The 22,467-nt window shown below is 40.8% G+C and overlaps 1 protein-coding gene across 2 annotated transcripts in view; it reads right to left on the bottom strand.

The window, feature by feature from the left end:
- LOC139540283 (polypeptide N-acetylgalactosaminyltransferase 18-like) overlaps positions 1–22,467 on the bottom strand; it is a 90,833-nt gene that overhangs the window by 45,761 nt on the left and 22,605 nt on the right. For both annotated transcript variants that reach the window (XM_071344009.1, XM_071344010.1), the window contains exons 2-9: positions 14,245–14,440; positions 13,981–14,147; positions 11,565–11,748; positions 8,194–8,391; positions 7,701–7,815; positions 4,944–5,129; positions 4,647–4,784; positions 3,222–3,317 (exon numbers count right to left, since the gene is read on the bottom strand). In XM_071344009.1, coding sequence (XP_071200110.1) covers positions 3,222–3,317; positions 4,647–4,784; positions 4,944–5,129; positions 7,701–7,815; positions 8,194–8,391; positions 11,565–11,748; positions 13,981–14,147; positions 14,245–14,440 — 1,280 coding nt within the window. The remainder of the gene's footprint in view (positions 1–3,221; positions 3,318–4,646; positions 4,785–4,943; positions 5,130–7,700; positions 7,816–8,193; positions 8,392–11,564; positions 11,749–13,980; positions 14,148–14,244; positions 14,441–22,467) is intronic.

Raw genomic sequence — 22,467 nt, 5'->3', positions numbered from 1 at the left:
AAATAACCAATCACAAGCCTCCTTTAGGATTGCACAGTCAGCAAATCACCAGCAGAGAGACTTCCCTTTGAATACATTTACCATTCACTGTGTTGGTAGTGCTAATAAAATGTTTCATAACTTCAGAATTAGCACAGAGCCCATTCTGGAAATATAATGTACTTGTTGTTCCAAACAATAGGTCTTAAAATGAACAAAATCAAAAGGTGTATTTTAGGGGGTAACATTAACTTGCTTGACCATGCAGAAGGTCAAGTAACTTTGTTAAAAGCTAATTGCTTTGTGTACTTCACCGAACATAGGTTGCCTTCTGGTTTTGTGATGAAACAAAAAAGGTGTGGTTGAATTTATTCTGCCACTGCGTCGTATTATTGTCTGGGCCTTAGTTCATATGCCTTGCCACCGTGATATAGGTCTAACAGGTTACAAAGCAAACAACGCAATTTTCACAACACAGGTTGTAATATGGCTTTTTTTCTGGCTTGGCTTCCCCAGAGATTTTACCCACACATCGCTACTGGAGGCGAGGAATTTCCTGGTGGCATGGCAGACCATCCGTTCCCAAAGGAAATACTCTTCTACCTCCTCCATAGTAGACAAGCCATCACTCTGATTGGTTGCTGGTTCATGGTCAATGACATTCACCACTGTCATAACTCTCCTGTGAAGATCTGAAGGATCAGGTTGCAGTGGGTCCGCTCTACAGTGCCCTCTCTCTCTCCCGCTTTATGGCGGTCGTAAAATACACTGCCTCTGGGCTCAGTAGTATTGAAGATTGGAATGTAACTGTGGAACACAGAGAGACACTTGGACATCAAAAGGTTGAATAATTGAACAGTATTTCTGTATTCCAAGCAGTTGGAGCAGTCCGTGGACACTTAAGGAACAGTCATGTCGAGTTTGTTTCATTTGGTGACCTCATGAAGGACAGGAGACACACTACTGTTACTTTGTTTGTATACACTTCTCAATTATGGGGTTTGCATCTGGATGTTGTATAAAATAAATGATTGAGTATAGGAATACTTTTGAAAAGATGAAATGTGATGTTAGCCTTCTAAATGAGAGTATGGGTTTTCATAAAAAGTTTTAACTAGTCAGTGACCACAGACATTTACATCGGTGTCATGGAACTACTCCAGAATAAAAGGACGTGAGACAAAATGTACATTTAGTCAAGATAACGTTGAAATGGCTTCTACTCTGGAGACACATACATACATTTTTTTACCTTTATTTAACTACGCAAGTCAGTTAAGAACAAATTCTTACTTTCAATGACGGCCTACTGGGGAACAGTGGGTTAACAGCCTTGTTCAGGGGCAGAATGACAGATTTTTACCTTGTCAGATCGGGGATTCGATCCAGCAACGTTTCGGTTACTGGCCCAACGCTCTAACTACTGTGCCGGGTGACGCTGGTGTGTGAAGTGGTTCAAACTACTCTGGAGACCAGAAAACATGGAAACTGTCGCTACATGTTGAAACGGTTGGCAACTCTACCAAAGGACAGGACCAGAAAAGGTGGAGATCATTCCCACGCTGAAATGGCGAAGAAATCTACAAACCAATTATTCAGGCTTCAGCTGTTAAAATACCTTATTCTGGTAAACACATCTGTCCTAAGAACATTTCCGAATGATACTATGAAGTACCCATTATAACAACCTACAACAGACTTTGATCTCTGGTGGACAAACCAGAGGTTTTCTGTCGACTGACTATCCAGCAGACAGCTTGGCGATCACAGAGATGGACAACAAAGGCATACACTTGTAAATATGTAAATTGCAATTTCTTTTTGAATGAGCGGCTGTTCATGTTTAAAGTATTAGCATTTCATGAGTGTAGCTATCAACTGTATTACAGTGGGTCCACTGAGTTTCCCGCTCTTGAGCTGTCCCCACCCCTTTCCTTTTTCTACCAAGCCGTCATATTGGTTTCGTCCACTAGGGACTTGAATGTGTCATGTTAGTTTTTTTGTTGTTGTTTTTTTCACCTTTATTTAACCAGGTTGTTTGGGCTAAAGTAACCAATGTATGACCTATTGTGTGTTTATGTAATTCTGCGATTGATTAGTTAGCTTGTAAATAAGTAACTAAGCCAATTTGTATATCGCTGATTCCTGATTTGATGCTAGGGTTATTGCAGATAAAGGGTTTGCGACATTCAGGAATGAGAATGATGAGGTAATAATACATTAATAGAAGACTGTAATCGATAAGATAAAATATCTGAAGAGTTATATTCGGGAAATTTGGACTAAAACATTTTCCCTTCCTAGTTAATTACTATTCGGTGATTTGTTTAATTACGGAATAATTACACAGAGAATCGGTTTGATAATTGAACAGTCTTCACATTTAATGATAGTCAACGCTATAACAGCACATTTCACCTCCATCCATACCCAGATAATGCTCTGATAGAGTTTGTATAGGCTTACACACTGATGGAGTGCAATGGTATCTTATCCTAACCCCTAACACTCCATCATAGTACAGAGGCAGGATTCAGCCTGAATACCCAATGTAAAACATCATCTCTGTTTGTATTCTACAGTCATTCCTGTAGAGTTACTGTAATAGAACTAAACTGCATTTTGGACTTCAGCACCTTTGCAATTGATCATCTCATATCTTGGGTTTCAGCAAAAAAAAATCAAGTGAAAATGTTATGCATAATAATTCAATTATCTATCATGAGCCAAATGTACGTGTCAGGGAAAAATGAAAATGTATAACGACAGTGAGACAGAATAGTGAAAGTGCAGCAGAGCTACAGTAGCTGTGTAGATTGATTTCTATCTATGGTTTAACATTTCAGGCACCAGTCGATTATATTGACTTCTCTGACAATAGTGGAACAGTGTCCTCAGAAGAATTCAAGATGCAGTACTAGACTGTCTTGTTGCAATTATGAATATGTAGACGGTCAGACGTTCATTGTTTATGATGAGTTAAAATCCAGCACATTACCAAGATTTAAAAAGGGACAAGTAGTATAAAAGCACAAGGCATTGAGAAACACCAAAACCTTTTCCAAGAGCTTTTACATTCAACGGACAAGGAAACAAGGATGCATAGCTTGAGTCATAGTTAGAGCAACGATCTTATTTTGTAAGTGGGGAAAAGACCCAGTAGTAATTGCTGTGGTGTTTGTGTTAGGACCAGGACAGAGTTGGGAGTGACCTTACAGATAGAGGGGTTAGAGGGCACTCACCTGTGGTGTCATCCCGTGACAGAGGTACAGGATGGGGATGTTGTCTGAGTCAGGCCCCTGGTCTAGACACAGGTCACTCCTCAGCATGTTCTTTAACTGGAAGAGACAGACAGAGAGGAGGAAAATAATGCAATAACCAGGAAGGAGGGACTGAGACGGATTAAGAACGCAGAAGCTCGTAAAATGGACAATCTGTTTCTGAAAAGCCGTTAAGCTCGGCCTTCTTCCATCTGGCAAGACAATGGATAATTAGTCCTTTAACAATAGAATGATACAGCACAAAACTGGTTTGTGTGACGAACAGTTTGACAAATGGAAGCACTTTAGGCTAATTACTGTTTGCCTCGAAAGACAAAACACAATAGTATAAACAATTGGTTTCCATTATCCTCACATCAACAAGGGAAGAAATACGTTTTTCCACTAAATAATTATGACAGAAATAGTCCTGCAGCATCTGTTTGACCACAAATTGAGAGTCAGGAGGAATTTGCAGTTTGGAGCAGGATTTAGAGCTACAGCTACAAAAAGAAATAACAAATGCACTTTTCTACTACGCCTTATTTATTTATCTATATTCTGTCATTTTTCAATAAATTGTGGAATAATGTCCTTGTTATGTTAATATCATTCTCAACAGTGCACTTCAGATTATCATATTCAGTTTTCAGAAAACAATCATGTGAGATTTAGTGATCACATCCTTGTTAAATATGTTGCTTGACTCCCACACATGCTCAGTAGTGTCATGATTTGGCATCAAATAATTCGAACACATTGGCCTCCCGGGTGGCGCAGTGGTCTAAGGCACTGCATCGCAGTGCTAGCTGTGCCACCAGAGAATCTGGGTTCGAGCCCAGGCTCTGTCGCAGCCGGCCGCGACCGGGAGGTCCATGGGGCGAAGCACAGCGTCGTCCGGGTTAGGGAGGGTTTGGCTGGTAGGGATATCCTTGTCTCATCGCGCACTAGCGACTCCTGTGGTGGGCCGGGCGCAGTGCACGCTGACCAGGTCGCTAGGTGTACGGTGTTTCCTCTGACACATTGGTGCGGCTGGCTTCCGGGTTGGATGCACGCCGTTTCAATAAAAACAGACCTTTATTTTTTTTCAGGCATCTTCAAACTTTCTTTGCTTCAGTGGAGGTATTGTCCACAAGCTGTGGCTTGAAATGGATTCCTAGGATAGTAATGTTTTATGTTCTCGTTTAGATATTGCAAAAGACTGTTCCAGCATGTACAGTATATGCACGCCTCACACTACATGCAGACTATAGCATTACGTTTTATGGCTGACATTGTCAGTATACTGATGATAAACTAGTCCTCACGTGACATTTTTTTAAATTACAAAAATGCCTCGAGATTTCGCAAGACGAAAAGGGACTTTAATAAATGAAACACAACGCTGAGCACAGATAACATACTCACCACTCCATAAGCAACAGTGTCACTGTAGGTTCTCATCTCTGAGTAGATGTTGGCCAAGAACCAGCTGAAAGATTTACACTGCAGTCTGCTCCTCAAAGCCTTCCTCTCCGTGAGGTCCCCTATGTCAATCCCTGAGTCCTAGAAAGAGACACATGGATAACCACATGACAACTTAAAAAAAAAAAGTTTTACATAGAACATTTATGGAATACACATTGAGACTGAAATGACTCGGGCATGGAGATTTCCTGGTCAGGTCACGTTTTCAGGAATAACTCAGGTGGCTATGGTCTTTACCTGTGGAGGGATGTTCCAGGCCATGTAAACGTGGTTCTTGTACTCGTCCATCCACACCTCGGCCACCCTCAGCGCATTCCGTCGCACATGAGCAGTCAGATCTTGAGTGTAGGGCTTGTGAGCACGCTCGATATGGGCTATCCGAGAACAGGGCAGGACCTCCACACTGCCTCCACACTGCCATACCTGACGTTACACACACAAAAATGGTCCAAATCAAATATTTAAAAAAATAGGTAGGAAGCTGAGTTCTAGCCTTGGAAGTGTTCAGAGCTCAGTAGTACACATAGGGTTAGATACAAGGAGGAAGTCAGTAACCAGATTTCATCCTTTTTATGAAAGTAAAGTACATGTCGGATAAAAATATGTTACGACAGGCCTGATGGAAACAGCAAATTTGTCAGTAAACTGTGTGTCATTAAAATGTATTATGTAAATGCCTTTATGCGCAAATATTAATATAATAACCATCATATCAAAGTAAACTTGGAGTCACGCGATGATATGTTGTGTAGTCCTCCCACTACGACTCGGGAAAGAATGCAGTTTATTTGGCTACAGAAGAAATAAGTTATGATAAACTTCACAGGGTGGTGAAAGTGCACATGGTGATTGGTGCTCCTTTCCCAAAAATATCAAGAGTCTTATTCTGGAGGCATGATGATCGATTGCTTGGCAGAATGTTTACAAATAAAAATAGTCCATAATAATCTCGTCATGTAGGCTATCCTACCCACACTGCATCTGTGAGCGGTTGGCTAGAGCACACAGGCCAAGACCAGAGTGGGCAATTTATTTTGAAAAAAACATCAGTAGAGTTGAAAATGTGATGGAAACCCATTTCTTTTATTCGATACATGGGAATTTAACTGTAAACGTTATTTTTATGTGCACTATGTCAACACGCACAGCCTTTTATCCACAACAGGTTCATTTGATGGAAACACGTCTGGTGGGAAAATGCGCATATTGTTTTCATGCGGATTTTAGAATATTCGCTTGAAAATTTGTCGCCAAATGGATAGAAACCTAGCTATTGTCAGAAAATTACCTGTGACATATTGATTGTCTGCCACATCTCACTCAAAATCAGACAACTGTAGTGCTACCACACTCATAGTATGAACGCTTTTAAGTGCACAACCGTCTCCAAAAGGCTTTTACGAATCACCATATTTTGTAAAGCGACTTACTGTACAGAGTTATGAGGAGCTTTTATTTAGCATACAATGTATACTGTGTAATATCAGCCTTTGTGTGTTTGTATGTTTATTGCGTCCACCCACTGTACTCTTGCTGAGTAGAGCCCTCAAGAACTCTCCTCTTTCTTCTCGCAGAGGAAAATCCTTCTTATGGGGATTATAATGGGGCACATGCCTACTATTTTGGACTGGAGACAACTATCTGCAGACAACATTACACCTGGCTGTGGAAGGTATGACGAATAGTGGCTGAGACTAGAAATATATCAGTTATGAGTGCGGAATAGTTTTCCCCCGGACGTTCATTGTCAAACTAAACACACAACCTGGTCAGGAGCTCAAAGGAAAAATGTGCTAATTGAGATGTTGAGTGGGAGCTAACTAACAAATGCGTTGTAAAATTGCAAAAAGTCCGCCTGCTGAGATAAAATGCTAAAATAATCAAATGGCAGTAAATAAAACACAAACATAATGAAGATAGATCTATAAATAAAGTATTTATTAAAGCACAGCATGTGGTTATTGGGTACCAGGGAGGAAGAATCTGTAGAAAAACAGAAAAATCCCATTCCTTGTTTTGGCAGGCCTAAATACAACTATTCATTAAGGGGGGATGCAATGCCCAGTGGACAGATGTGCAGTTCCTGATTCTGTCAAGAAAATGCCTCATTTACATAATAACTGACAACACTGACGATCCGTGACTGGATGTCTGTTATCTGCAACATTAGAGGTGATTACATAAGCGCTCGCGCGCATAGATCCTGTTAAGAGAGCGCAGATAAGCCATTCCATAGAGAATTTCAAGTTGGCCATACACTCAACTTAAAAATGGGTCGGTCCCTGAACTTTTGCCGTACTGTACTGAACAGTCACTCCAGCATACTTGTGATCTTTATGCTCCACCGATTCAATGGATTTCGATACCATCATTTCAGTCAATAGGATTATATAGACAGTCCTCAATTTTGCCATATTTCCACACAATAAGTATTTCCCATTCAGCCAGGTCCCTAATGCAATATAGTTGCTAGAGAGCACATTTCTCCCTCCGGCAGGATGAAGTTAGCCAATCAGAAAAGCTACTGTAAGATACAGTCTATGGGTTTGTACGCAACTCAGGTTGTGTAAATTATTGTTACAGGTTTTGGTTTTTCCATTTATATTTCGAGGTTGGACCTCAGGACGTTGGGTGCACCAATTGGCGTCACCTCATTAGTATGTGTTACACCTGTGTTACACGCTTGTCATCTCGTTAGTCAGAAGGCATTTCACCTGTGCTGGCACAGGGGATATTTACGAGCAGGTGGCACATGGCTCCAGTTGGCTGAGAGATGTAGAGGGTTAACACCTTTAAATTGGCTCGCTCTATTTTGATTTCTAAAAAAAAAAGTTTATATTTTCTTCCGTTTTGCTCAACTTTTTGGTTTGCTTCCTGTTTTTAAGTTTTGGTTGCTGTTATTGACTCTTAGCATAGATGTCAATAGGGGACCGATCTCAAGTTAGGATTTGGCATATTACTGAGCTGATTATAATTATTTTGCACTCCACTCACCCTGATGCCAAGCTCCACATTCTCTCCACCATAGACCTCCATTCCCTCATCCAATAGGCCAATCTCCTCAAAGTACTTCCTGTCCACCACAAAACAGCCAATAAGAGCTGGGCTCCTGGTACAAAGAATTCAAAAGAGAGAAACAGTCAATTATGCACTGTGGTTCTATGAACTACTTCCTAGTACTTTCTAGCGTATTTGTAACACCTCTGAGCTCAGCTGGAGATTTTCCACATTTGATTTCTTGATATGTTTTCAATAATAAACCTGCAAGGTTGTTTGCCTATTTCTTTTTTTTGTCGTCAAGAATGAGGATTACCCACATGTTACTAAGTAACGGCTGTCTAAAAACAACCAGGAGAAAGAAAACAAGAGCTTTTCTGTTATTAAAACAAAATAAGTCAGACACATTGTGTGGATTTCTCAATGCAACACAGTGCCTGTGAAATAGCACAAGACAACTGTTGATTCCTAAGTCTTTGCTGACAGTGACCTGATAGGGGCGGTGTGGTTGTACTGGGTCCACCAGGCTTTGGGTGGGTTCAGGTAGCGACACCACAGCTCCCAGTCGAAGCCCTGAGCAGACAGCGGATACTCCTCGATCTCAAACGTGTCATATTTGATGTTGTCAAACGACGGCGAGACGATGCGCGTTCTGTCTTCCTTGATCCTGAGAAGAATGGGCTCGGCCCTGTAGGGAAGACAAGGCATAGTGGGACATTGTGTTGCGGTGAGATACATTTGGTGTCTTTTTCAATGAAAACAATATGAGGGTGAACACGAGCACTTCCTTAACATCACAGGAGATATGGGGAAACAGTGGGAATGAGGGTCTTTCATCCTGGTCACTAATTGTTAATGGCTCATTACGGAATCTTGGCCTATGGCTATAGCTTTCAGTATCCCGGACCACACACAGAATATAAAGCCGATTCGGAGTTTGAGATGTGTTGATTTGGTGAGGGAAACAAATGAGGTTGGATAAATATGGCCATGTATTGTATGTCAGATCACAATCCAGACATGAGTAAAAGCCACAGCTAAGGAAATACACTTATCACAACATTGAGTGCCTAGTTAAAGTTCGGGCTGCTTTTAAGAAAAAAAAGAAGTGATTAAATTAGATTTTTTCCCCTACAGATCTACACAACCTACTCCATATTTTCAAAGTGAAAGAAAATTGTACAACACCCCACCCCCCATGTCCTGATTGCATATGTATTTTGGCACTTTTGGCAGCCATTACAGCTGTGAATAATTTAAACTGAATAAAAATAAAATGCAACAACTTCAACGATTTTACTGAGTTACAGTTCATATAAAGGAAATCAGTCAACTGAAATAAATTCATTAGGTCCTAATCTATGGATTTCACATGACTGGGCAGCTGCGCTGCCACTGGGGAGCCAGGCCCAGCTAATCAGAATGAGTTATTCTACACAAAAGCCTTTAATAAAGACAGAAATATTCCTCAGTTTCATCAGCTGTCCGGGTGGCTGGCTTCAGACAATCCCACCCGTAAAGAAGCCGGAAGTGGAGGTCCTGGGCTGGCATGGTTACACATGGTCTGTGTGTGAGGCCGGTTGGACGTACTGCCAAATTCTCTAAAACGACATTGGAGCCGGCTTATGATAGAAAAAGGAACAGCTCTGGTGGACATTCCTGCAGTCAGCATGCCAATTGCACGCTCCCTCAAAACACAATGCCACAGATGTCTCAAGTTGTCTTACAAAACTGCACATCTGTGGCCTTTCATTGTCCCCAGCACAAGGTGCACCTGTGTAATGATCATGCTGTTTAAAACCAGCTCCTTGATATTCCACAACTGTCAGGTGGATGGATTGTCTTGGCAAAGGAGAAATGCTCACTAACAGATGTAAACATATTTGTGAACAAAATTTGAGAGAAATAAGCTTTTTGTGCATTAAGAAGATTTCTGGGATCTTTTATTTTAGCTCATGAAACCAACACTTTACGTTGAGTTTATATTTTTGTTCAGTATATAAGATTCTACCAACTTTGCACAACACTTATGGCAACATACTGTATTATCCATTGTTTTTGGCAAAATTGCTCAAGCTCAGTAAATTTGGTTGGGAATCTATTGTGGTGGCAGCATCATGTTATGGGTATGCTTGTCATCGGGAGGGACTGGGGAGTTTGTCAGGATCAAAAGAAATATGAAAGAAGCAAAGGTAAAAAGTTACGCGCAAAACCCACCATTGTCTTCTGAAAACCTAACACTGGAATAGTTTTAATAATTACACACATTTTAACGCCAAAGACAAACCAGAATGGCTTTCCAAGAGGTGGTGAGTGTTCATGAATGGTCCAGACTTAAATCTGCTTGAAAATCAAAGGTTTGAATTTTCTTGTCCATACATTTTAACAGATGCTTTTTATCCAGAGTGACACAGTAGTGAGTGCATACATTTTCATACTTTTTTTAAAATAGTGCTGGTCCCCTGTGGGAATCAAACCCACAACCCTGGTGTTGCAAGCACTATATATCAACCAACTGAGCCACACGGAACCAATCACTGCTTCCCAATCAAATTTACTGAGCTTGAGCAATGTTGATAAAAATCTATGGATATATGTTACCCTAATAAGAGTTGTGCAAGGTTGGTAAAATTGTATTCAAAATGATTCAGTTGTGGTCATGGCTGCCAAAGGTGCTTCACCAATTATTAACTCTGGAGAGTCTAGGATGTGAAGACATACGCAATCAATACATATTTCGTTTTTTTTATTCATTTGTAAAATGTTCTATAAAATGTTTATTAGTTTGAAAATCTAATTTAATCTGTCAACAGATGCATATATCTATTCCCAGTCATGTGAAATCAATAGTGTCGAGCCTAATTTATTTATTTATTTTGACTGATTTCCTTATATGAACTGTAACTCAGTAAAATCTTGGAAACTGTTGCGTTTATATTTTTTTTCAGTGTCGTTCTACTCACTAAAAAGTAAATTGAATTCTCCTACATGGGTGTTTTGAGTTTTCCATTATAGACTAGACAGAACATCTGTTGCTGACTGGCACTTAACTGGTATTAGACAAAATGTGCACAGTTTCTGATAATTTAATGTAGAATAGAGTGATGTGATAAATAAATATAGCAGTCAGTCACCCTCTCTTGTTTAATGACAGCCATTTTTCAATACATTTTTCAAAATGTAAACGTTAGAGCTCCACAAAAACGTATGGAGGTCAACAGCAAACAGCACAAATAGCATCAGACTTGTTCGATATAAAAGTCCTCAGATCAATGTTAAAATGAATAGCCAACATGTTTGTGTGCATAAAAGACAGGCTGAGAGCCTCATGCGCTCTCCTTTTCCAGCACTGCCGTCGCATTGAGCCAAATGATTTCATTAGCCGAAGACACAAAATCTGTTAGCTCAGAAGAGTGAGAAGGACTCTGAAATGTCTGTTCTGAGAGCTGTGCCAAAGCACCTCAGGAGTTTTTTTGGGATTGAGCCCAGACTCTTCAGAGATATATATATATATGTGTGTCGGTCGGTCGACCTGTCAAGCTGTGGAGAGAATGATTAACAGGCACATAAACTCTGTCAGTCGACAGAAAGCCCTGTGTCACTACATTGCCATGAACAACACATCTCAACTCCAGTCAGCAGTACGTCAACCCTTTGAGCACTCCAGCGCTGAGGGCAGTCACATATATTATTCTGACAACCCTCTCATCTAATCACAGTTATGTAATAGCTCTATTAAGTAATTACTGAGAAAATACAGCACATATCAATTATACCGCACATGAAGCAAAGATTATAACTAGACATGAAATGTTTTAAGCTGTTGGATAGATTGGAACATACACCATTCCAGTCCCTTACCATCCAATGTTGAACTCCACGTGGGCATCGAACAGGGCAACGACGGGGGCACTGGCGGCCCTCCACCCACTGACTCTGGAGCGGATCAGCCCCTCCTGCTTGTCGTGGCGGACCACCTTGATGAAGTCTGGCCGCTGGGAGTTGGTTTCCTTCACAAAGTTCTGCAGGTTCTCCTTCAGCTCAGCTATAGAAACATTCATAGACAGTACAGAAAGATAAAAAGGGGAGACATTTTACAGAGTCTGTCTGTCTGACCTTAACAAAGAACCACAGTGGCTGAAACATTGTTGAATGCAACAACGGGAAGCCTTGAAACAGCGTGCAGGTATTTCTCATTATGTCAAATCAAATTGTATTGGTCACATACACGTGTTTTGCAGATGTTATTGCGAGTGTAGCGAAATGCTTGTGTTTCTAGCTCCAACAGTGCAGTAATATCTAACCATTTCACAACAATACACACAAATCTAAGTAAAGGAATTAAGAATATATAAATATTTGGACGAGCAATGTCAGAGAGAGTCAGACTAAGATACAGTATAATAGAATGTCTTATAATATCCTGCACCTGTGAAATCTGCTGAAGGCATGTACCTTGGACTATTGACTCTAACCACACAATTGAAAAGTGCTTTACAGTCCAAAATTCTATTTATTCCACAGTGTAAAGGGGATTTCAAATAATATTGCGGTTGTGATTATTGATGTCTATCAGCATTGTCTGGTTGAAGGAAGTCAATTCTGCTTTCCCACAAGCTCCATCTGCCACCTGTTTAGTTTAATTTGCTAGGTGGTTGTGTCGACAGTGTCTCACCATGGCAACCAGATGGAGTGATTGGGACATGAAGGGCGAGGACCGGACATCAATGTCTGTTTTCATTACAGTGGTGTTGGAGTTCATGGGAAAATGGCTTTCAGACATGTTTTGGATGGCAATATTGATCATACAACCATGGATATTAAGTAATATCCAGTGATAGTGGTAAAAATACAGTGATTAAACTTTTTTTTTTACACCTTTTTCTCTCCAATTTCGTGGTATCCAATTGGTAGTTACAGTCTTGTCCGTACGGGAGTAGCAGCGATGAGACTTGGGAGAGGCGAAGGTCGAGAGCCGTGCGTCCTCCAAAACACAACCAAGCAACACTGCTTCTTGACACAATGCCCACTTAAACCAGGAGCCAGCCGCAACCGCAACCGTGTCAGCGTGCACCGTGCCCGGCACGCCACAGGAGTCACTAGTGCGCGATGTGACAAGGACATCCCTGCCAGCCGAACCCTCCCCTAACCCGGACGACGCTGGGCCAATTGTGCGCCGCCCCATGGGTCTCCCGGTCACGGCTGGCTGCGACAGAGCCTGGACTCGAACCCAGAATCTCTAGTGGCACAGCAAGCACTGCGATGCAGTACCTTAGACCACTGTGCCACTCGGGAGGCCCACAGTCCTTTAACTTGTTAAGAAATGAAAAGGACAAATAAAAGGACTAAGGTCGATTTGGTTACTGGGATTGTCATGGGAAGTAAGACACCCCACTCAGGATGGAGAGCCGTTAGCCAGACTCCTGAAACTGTACAGAATGGGAAGAGTCACATTGTTCAAAGTGAGCCAACTGCCAAGGAATTCATTAGAATACCAATGGCCACAAAGGAAACTTTTACAGCTTAATTTCCACTCTCGACAATACCCGGCATCTCAGCTATTCAGCTCCGTTTTCAGACAATTTACATTACAGAAGCCCCTCTAATGTAATGATTCAACATTTACATCCTGAAATAGGAGTCCTCAATAAAAATATACATTCAAAAGAAAGTCTTTTTTAATCTCTGCCGGACTCTGACCCTCATTTGTCATCTCAACATATATGTTCAGTAAAGTATGCAGCTAAAAACACCTTCATATGAAATGATCAGTCTAGGTAAAATAGAGCCTTTAAAATCTCACTTCCCTCTGGCTCTATAGCTGATCAACATGCAGGTCTGTCCTGCTGAAATAACTAGGCTAACAAATAACTCAATTCGGAGCCGTGTGAAAGTAATCCATTAAATTGGCAGGCAACACCTGCGCATTTTTTTAAAGATATTGTAAATGTGTATGGAGTAAGATACATTTCATGAGTTTATTACCAGTAATAAGATAATAGAGAAACTCCTGATGCACTGTCGGTCCTCAATGTCAAGTATGAATTGATATACAATGCTTTCAGAAAGTATTCACACCCCTTGACTTTTTCCACATTTTGTGTTACTTCCTGGATTTAGAAGTTATTTAATTTAAGATGGTAAGCAGTCTGAATGGATTCCTGTATACAATGCAGTGTGTATACTTTGTAGGCTACATTTATTAGGAATATAGGAGTTACCAGTTACCTGACTTGCCTAGTTAAATAAAGGTTAAATAAAAAAATATAGGAGTTACCATTGTTGCTGTTGTCGTCGACCAGGATGATCTCCTTGAGGAGGTGGGAGGGAGTCCTGTTCATGGCTGTGTGGATGGAGCGCAGGATGACCGACAGGGCCTCGTTCACAAAGATAAATATGATACTTACTTGTGGGAGATTGGTGGGGTACGACATGTTTCTGCACCTGAGAAGAAACAGCAAACAGACAAGATATGAACAAGAAACTTCTGTGTTTTTTATGGACAATAAAAAGGAACCAACAAAAGAGTCAAAGGTCGTACCCATCAGGTCTGAGGTCTGGGATGGGTCTGGCCAGAGAGAGGCGGTCACTGAGGTAACCGTTGTAGCCGTAGTACTGGAACTTCTGCAGCGCCACACGACGACTCTCAGGACCAAGGTCATGACCCCAGCGGACAAACAGGGAGGAGTCTGAGAGGGACTCCCCTACTTTTTCATCACTACCCTTCTGGGGCACCTCTGTAGGCGAGAGTGAGAGAAATGAGAGTGGTGAAATGGTGTGTGCCTGGGCTATAGAAATAATAAATGTTTACATTCATGCCGCATACTGCAGCTTACATGAAAAAGGTTTATACCAGTGAGGAAAAAGTCACTGTATTCAGCACGATCACATACTGTAGCAGGCACACTTCCTGGAATGCATTAGCATTTGAATTGATCCATCTAAAACGCTGCAATGTGTTACTGCAGCCTTGGACTACTGATACCAGTCTTGCATATTCCTACTTTTCCTGTGGTCTACTGAAAGCAGCAAAACGAAAACCGATTAGTCCTACTAGATTACATTGTCTGGAGAAGACAACTCAACACCAGTATTGCGAGCAGAAAGAACGCAACAAAACGTTCCTAAGTTATTTATGATGCCGGGAACCGTCCTCACAAACCACAGCGAGTGATGAAGGACCCGGTGCAGGTAATTACTGAATGCTAATTGTTGGCCAAGGTTATTTAATTATAACCACTGCATTGCACTCACTCAGCACCAACTCACTCAACACCAGTATTGCGAGCAGAAAGAACGCAACGCAATGGAACGTTCCTAAGTTATTTATGATGCCGGGAAACGTCCTCACAAAACACAGCGAATGATGGACTCGGTGCAGGTAATTACTGAATGCTAATTGTTGGCCAAGGTTATTTAATTATAACCACTGCATTGCACTCTCTCTCAGCACCAACTCTATCTCAGCCACGACTGGGATCCCAGCATTTGCTACTCTGAGGGTACAACTTCATCTGAGGAGGAGGATGTTGACATGAAGGGCTCGGCTACACAGGGGCTCCTCACAGCACCCCAACACTCAGATCCTGATCAAATGTATATTTCTATGGATAGGTGTGGTTTTGGGTTAATATCCAATAACAATGTCTCTTTGATAGAATTGGAGCCTGAATCAACAATCTTTTGCACCCAGTGTTAAATTAATTTAAAAGGAGTCAGATCATCAATATTTACATAGAGCCTTTATGGATAACATAAAAACAAGAGTTGCAACGAAAAAGCTCTCTCAGACTGGCCAATAAAAAGAAAACATTAAAGATGGGCAAAAGAACACAGACACTGGACAGAGAAAGGCCAGCATCTCGAAGTCGCCTTTTCACTGTTGAGACAAACTTCCTCAAACTAGACACTCTAATGTAATGTCCTTTTTCTTAGGTGTGCACCGGGGCCTCCCACTCTTTCTATTGTGGTTAGAGCCAGTTTGTGCCATTCTGTGAAGGGAATAGTACACAGCGTTGTATGAGATCTAAAGTTTATTGGCAATTTCGCACATGGAATAGCCTTCATTTCTCAGAACAAGAATAGAATGACGAGTTTCAGAAGAAAGTTATTCGTTTCTGGCCATTTTGATCCTGTAATCGAACCCACAAATGCTGATGTTCCAGATACTCAAGTAGACTAAAGGCAAGTTGTATTGCCTCTAATCAACAGTTTTCAGCTGTGCTAACATAATTGCAAAAGGGTTTTCTAATGATCAATTAGCTAATACAAGTTAATAATTTTAAAAAGGCTAACATGTCATTGGCGCAAAGGAGTGATGGTTGCTGATAATGGGACTCTGTACAGTTGAAGTCAGAAGTTTACATACACCTTAGCCAAATACATTTAAACTCAGTTTTTCACAATTCCTGACATTTAATCCTGGTACAAATTCCCCATCTTAGGTCAGTTAGGATCACCACTATATTTTAAGAATGTGAAATGTCAGAATAAGAAAGAATGATTCATTTCAGCTTTAATTTCTTTCATCACATACCCAGTGGGTCAGAAGTTTAGATACACTCAATTAGTATTTGGTAGCATTGCCTTTAAATTGTTTAACTTGGGTCAAACATTTCGGGTAGGCTTCCACAAGCTTCCCACAGTAAGTTGGGTGAATTTTGGCCCATTCCTCCTGACAGAGCTGGTGTAACTGAGTCAGGTTAATTTTCCTCCCTCATGAGGCCATCTATTTTGTGAAGTGCACCAGTCCCTCCTGCAGCAAAGCACCCCCACAACATGATGCTGCCACCCCCGTGCTTCACGGTTGGGATGGTGTTCTTCGGCTTGCAAGCCTCCCCCCTTTTCCTCCAAACAGAACAATGGACATTATGGCCAAACAGTTCTATTTTTGTTTAATCAGACCAGAGGACATTTCTCCAAAAAGTACGATCTTTGTCCCCATGTGCAGTTGCAAACCGTAGTCTGGATTTTTTAATGGCAGTTTTGGAGCAGTGGCTTCTTCCTTGCAGAGCGGCCTCTCGGGTTATGTCGATATAGGACTCGTTTTACTGTGGATATCCAATCAAAGTTTATTTGTCACGTGCGCCGAATACAACAGGTGTAAGACCTTACAGTGAAATGCTTAGATACTTTTGTATCCGTTTCCTCCAGCATCTTCACAAGGTCCTTTGCAGTTGTTCTGGGATTGATTTGCACTTTTCGCACCAAAGTACGTTCATCTCCACGCGGCAGAACGAGTCTCCTTCCTGAGCGGTATGACGGCTGCGTGGTCCCAAGGTGTTTATACTTGCGTACTATTGTTTGTACAGATGAACGTGATACCTTCAGGCTTTTGGAAATTGCTCCCAAGGATGAACCAGACTTGTGGAAGTCCCCAAAGAATTCGGAGGTCTTGGCTGATTTCTTTTGATTATCTCATGGAGGTCAAGCAAAGAGGCAATGAGTTTGAAGGTAGGCCTTGAAATACATCCACAGGTACACCTCCAATTGACTCAAATGATGTCAATTAGCCTATCAGAAGCTTCTAAAGCCATGACATAATTTTCTGGAATTTTCCAAGCTGTTTAAAAGGCAGTCAACTTAGTGTATGTAAACTTCAGACCCACTGGAATTGTGATAGATTATTTCACTGTCTGTAAACAATTGTTGGAAAAATGACTTGTGTCATGTACAAAGTAGATGTCCTAACCGACTTGCCAAAACTATAGTTTGTTAACAAGAAATTTGTGGAGTGGTTGAAAAACTAGTTAGTATTTGACTCCAACCTAAGTGTATGTAAACTTCCAACTTCAACTGTAGATATACCATAAAAAAAAAAAAAGAATCTGCCGTTTCCAGCTACAATAGTCATTTACAACATTAACAAAGTCTACACTGTATTTCTGATCAATTTGATGTTATTTTAATGGACAAAAACAAGTGTTTTTTCTCTCTCCAAAAACAAGGACATTTCTAAGTGACCCCAAACTTTTGAACAGTAGTGTACAATATATATATATATATATTTTAGGGGGTAGATCAGCTTTAATACTCCAGATGGATTGTAGCTTCCATCAATGTAATTGTCTGCATTTCCAATCCCCATATTTTTGATTGAATATTGTTAGTAAAAGATTGGGACATAAGATTTTTCAGCCTATTTCTCAATTTGAGACCATTATTACCGATAGCATGCTGTGGAAATTGCACCATGACATTTAAACTGAGGTAAAATAAAATATTCAGACACTTATAGTAATTATTTCCTATTATCCATTTGTGCAATAAGCAGTTTCCCCTGGAGTCTTGAAAACAGAAAAATGATAAGTGTAGTAAAGTCCTTGCGGCACAGCGAACAATATTTGCCCACAACACAACACATGATTGTAGTTTTGTGAAATGGTGAGTGCAAGATGTGCATCTAGTCTTGTGTATAACACAAATACCACATTTCTATGGCATGCATTCAAGTCTTTTTCTCCATACTGTCAACAACAGTACGTCTGGGAAATGGACTAGATTCCGTAGCTTTTCAATGCTCAATGAAGGTAAAGGAGATGTGTGCATTCCGCATGATGAGTTTCAGTATTCAATTACACAATCTGCTCAAACTACGAGATGAAATCATTTGACACAATCCTATTTCCAGAAGATTTGTGTAATAATGTCAAGCTCAGGAAAAGTAACTGCCTCTCCACTTTGGTAATGGTATTCAGTGTGTACTTGGGAGAAGAACACAGTTCAGTGTCCCTTTTTCACCTCAAATTCATTAGCATCCGTAATAGCAGGGTAAATGTTTACCCTGAGCTCTTTTTTTACACCTTTATTTAACTAGGCAAGTCAGTTAAGAACACGTTCTTATTTTCAATGACGGCCTAGGAACGGTGGGTTAACTGCCTTGTTCAGGGGCAGAATGACAGATTTTTACCTTGTCAGCTCGGGAATTCAATCTTGCAACCTTACAGTTAACTAGTCCAACGCTCTAACCACCTGCCTCTCATTGCACTCCACGAGGAGCCTGCCTGTTACGTGAATGCAGTAAGAAGCCAAGGTAAGTTGCTAGCTAGCATTAAACATTACCTTATAAAAAACAATCAATCATAATCACTAGTTAACTAAACATGGTTGATGATATTACTAGTTTATCTAGCGTGTCCTGCGTTGCATATAATCGATGCGGTGCGCATTCGCGGAAAAAGGACTGTCGTTGCTCCAACGTGTACCTAACCATAAACATCAATGCCTTTCTTAAAATCAATACACAGAAGTATATATTTTTAAACCTGCATATTTAGCTAAAAGAAATCCAGGTTAGCAGGCAATATTAACCAGGTGAAATTGTGTCCCTTCTCTTGCGTTCATTGCACGCAGAGTCAGGGTATATGCGATAATAATAAACGTTTTGTTTTCGAAATTAGTTTCCGGATTCGACCATAGGCTCGAAATTCTGTGTGTTATTATGTTATAATTAAGTCTATGATTTGATAGAGCAGTCTGAGCAGTGGTAGGCAGCAGCAGGCTCGTAATCATTCTTTCAAACAGCACTTTTGTGCGTTTTGCCAGCAGCTCTTCACTGTGCTTCAAGCATTGCGCTGTTTATGACTTCAAGCCTATCAACTCCCGAGATTAGGCTGGTGTAACCGATGTGAAATGGCTAGCTAGTTAGCGGGGTGCGCGCTAATAGCGTTTCAAACGTCACTCGCTCTGAGACTTGGAGTAGTTGTTCCCCTTGCTCTGCATGGGTAACACTGCTTCGAGGGTGGCTGTTGTCGATGTGTTCCTCGTTCGAGCCCAGGTAAGAGCGAGGAGAGGGACGGAAGCTATACTGTTACACTGGCAATACTAAAGTGCCTATAAGAACATCCAATAGTCAAAGGTATATGGAATACAAATGGTATAGAGAGAAATAGTCCTATAAAAACTATATTAACTATAACCTAAAATCTCTTACCTTGGAATATTGAAGTCTCATGTTAAAAGGAACCACCAGCTTTCATATGTTCTCATGTTCTGAGCAAGGAACTTAAACATTAGCTTTTTTACATGGCACATATTGCACTTTTACTTTCTTCTCCAACACTTTGTTTTTGCATTATTTAAACCAAATTGAACATGTTTAATTATTTATTTGAGGCCAAATTGATTTTTATTGATGTATTATATTAAGTTAAACATAAGTGTTCATTCAGTATTGTTGTAATTGTCATTATTACAAAAAAAAATTTTTTTTTATATTGGCCGATTAATCGCTTTCGGCTGTTTTTGGTCCTCCAATAATCGGTATCGGTGCTGAAAAATCATAATCGGTCGAGCTCTAGTAGGTATCCTCCCTCTGAACCTTGTACAGTACCCCTACCCCCTTAGATCACTGAGAGGCTAGAGTCTTTCATATATAGTGTCATTTGTTTAGGGTTGGGAGGTGGTGGGGGCTTGTGAGCTCCGGGGTACAGCCCAACGAGCTACTGCCACACTGATGTCATCATGGCAAACAGCAGGCTGAAGTGACCTTGCTGAGAAAACACTGGCTTGTTTTCAATGGTTTGCTCAGCTGGAGTAACACAATATAGACACACAGAGTCTGTAGCGCTTCCTCCCACAGAGAGCAGCGAGGATGAACATGAATATTATCAGTGTAGGTAGAAGTTATAGCTACGGCATCATGAAACTCAGAAAAATGTAAAAGCATTTATGTTTTTATCTATTCATGAGAACACAGTACGTCACAAGGACTTAGATTATTATCAGATCAAATTTTGTGCCGCTTGTAATGGCAAGCGGGGAGTATTTTTCCCATCATTTTGTTACCAATATCTTGATCCAGCACAAGAAAACGACATTATGCTGATGGTCTTGGACAACTGAGTTGCCAGAGAAATGTAGGAGGTGAGTTCCAGGTTGGTCATTTTAAGAGGTCACTCTCTCATTAGAACACAACACTGGCTGACAGACCAACAGAGCAGTCTGGAGGGCATGTCTGTCTGTCTTTGTGTGCGTGTATGAATCTACATGACCCCTATGAATTAAACAGTTGAATTCATGCTGCATTACATCAGAGCAAATACATCACTTCTGGGTTTGATGAAAGTCACAGATTGTAGTACAACTTTTATGTTAACATTTATTGGAGGCTTACATTGTCAGATTTGAGTATAAAGATTTAAAAAAGGTCACATTTTGTGGGGGATAACTAAACGTTTCCAAGTCAATGGGCCTAGGGCAATTCCACAGGTGCTCAGTGGGTGAGGATGCTGGTTACAGTAAATGGAAAGAACAGGGGCTTATGGGTAGGTGTCAGTAAGAGCTGGGAGAGAGAGGCAGGGGTTGTCCAGAACTCAAAAAGAGAAAGAAATCAGTTATGAGCTTAACATAACAGTATGCCAGTGGAATGGAGGACTGCAGGTGACCCATCTGTGGTTGGTGATTATTATGATTTCCTATTGTAGCAATAAGTATACTGTAAATAAATACACTGTGTACAAAACATTAAAAACACCTTCCTAATATTGAGTTGCATTCCCCTCCCCCTTCTTTGCCTGGTGGACCATTCTTGCTACACAAGGGAAACTGTTGAGCGTGCAAAACCCAGCAGGGTTGCAGTTCGAGACACACTGAAACCAGTGCGCCTGACACCTACTACCATACCCCATTCAAAGACAAATCTTTTGTCTTGCCCATTCACCCTCTGAATGGCACACATACACAATCCACGTCTCAATTGTTTCAAGGCTTAAAAATCCTTCTTTAACCTGTCTCCTGCCCTACATCTTCACTGATTGAAGTGGATTTAACAAGTGGCATTAACAAGTGGCATCAATAAGGGACCATGGCGTTTACCTGGTCAGTCTGTCATGGAAAGAGCTGGTGTTCCTCATGTTTTGTACACTCAGTGTGTACTGTAAGTGTTGATATTAGTTGGCAGGGGTCTTTGTCGACACTGTTTTGATGTATTTCTGATAACTTTTAAGACATTTTCTGGTAGATGTTTTCTAAGACTCCTTTTCCATCTGTTTATCCAGAAACCAAAACCTTTACTTATGCCTCATTTTTAAGATGAAAATGGTTCACCTATGCCTTCATTTCCCCCAAAAATATAGAATCGTATCTTTAATTTGATAAGCACCTATGAACTTCACACGTTGGTGCTCATGGGACCTTGTCTATGGAAATGCACCCTACAATTATCTACAGTGCATTCGGAAAGTATTCAAACCCCTTGACTTTTTCCACATTTTGTAACAGCCTTATTCTAAAATGAATCACACACCCCATAATGACAAAGCGAAAACAGGTTTTTAGATTTTTTTGCAAATGTATAAAACAAAATAATTATTTACATAAGTATTCAGACCCTTTGCTATGAAACTCGAATTTGATCTCAGGTGCATCCTGTTTCCATTCATCATCCTTGAGATGTTTCTACAACTTGATTGGAGTCCACCTGTGGTAAATTCAATTGATTGCACATGATTTGGAAAGGCACACACTTGTCTATATAAAAAGGTCCCACAGTTGACAGTGCATGTCAGAGCAAAAACCCAAGCCATGAGGTTGAAGGAATTGTCTGTAGAGCTCCGTGACAGGATTGTGTCGAGGCACAAAATCTGGGGAAAGAGTACAAAAACATTCCTGCAGCATTGAAGGTCCCAAAGAACACAGTGGCCTCCATCATTCTTAAAATGAAAGAAGTTTTGAAACACCAAGACAGGCCACTCCTCAGTAAAATGCACATGACCGCCCGCTTGGAGTTTGCCAAAGGGCTCCTAAGAATCTCAGACCATGAGAA

Source organism: Salvelinus alpinus, chromosome 15, assembly GCF_045679555.1.
Source record: "Salvelinus alpinus chromosome 15, SLU_Salpinus.1, whole genome shotgun sequence".
NCBI classification, from domain to species: domain Eukaryota; kingdom Metazoa; phylum Chordata; class Actinopteri; order Salmoniformes; family Salmonidae; genus Salvelinus; species Salvelinus alpinus.
Note: the sequence above shows the minus strand (reverse complement) of the source record. Positions and strands in the feature narration are given on the sequence as shown.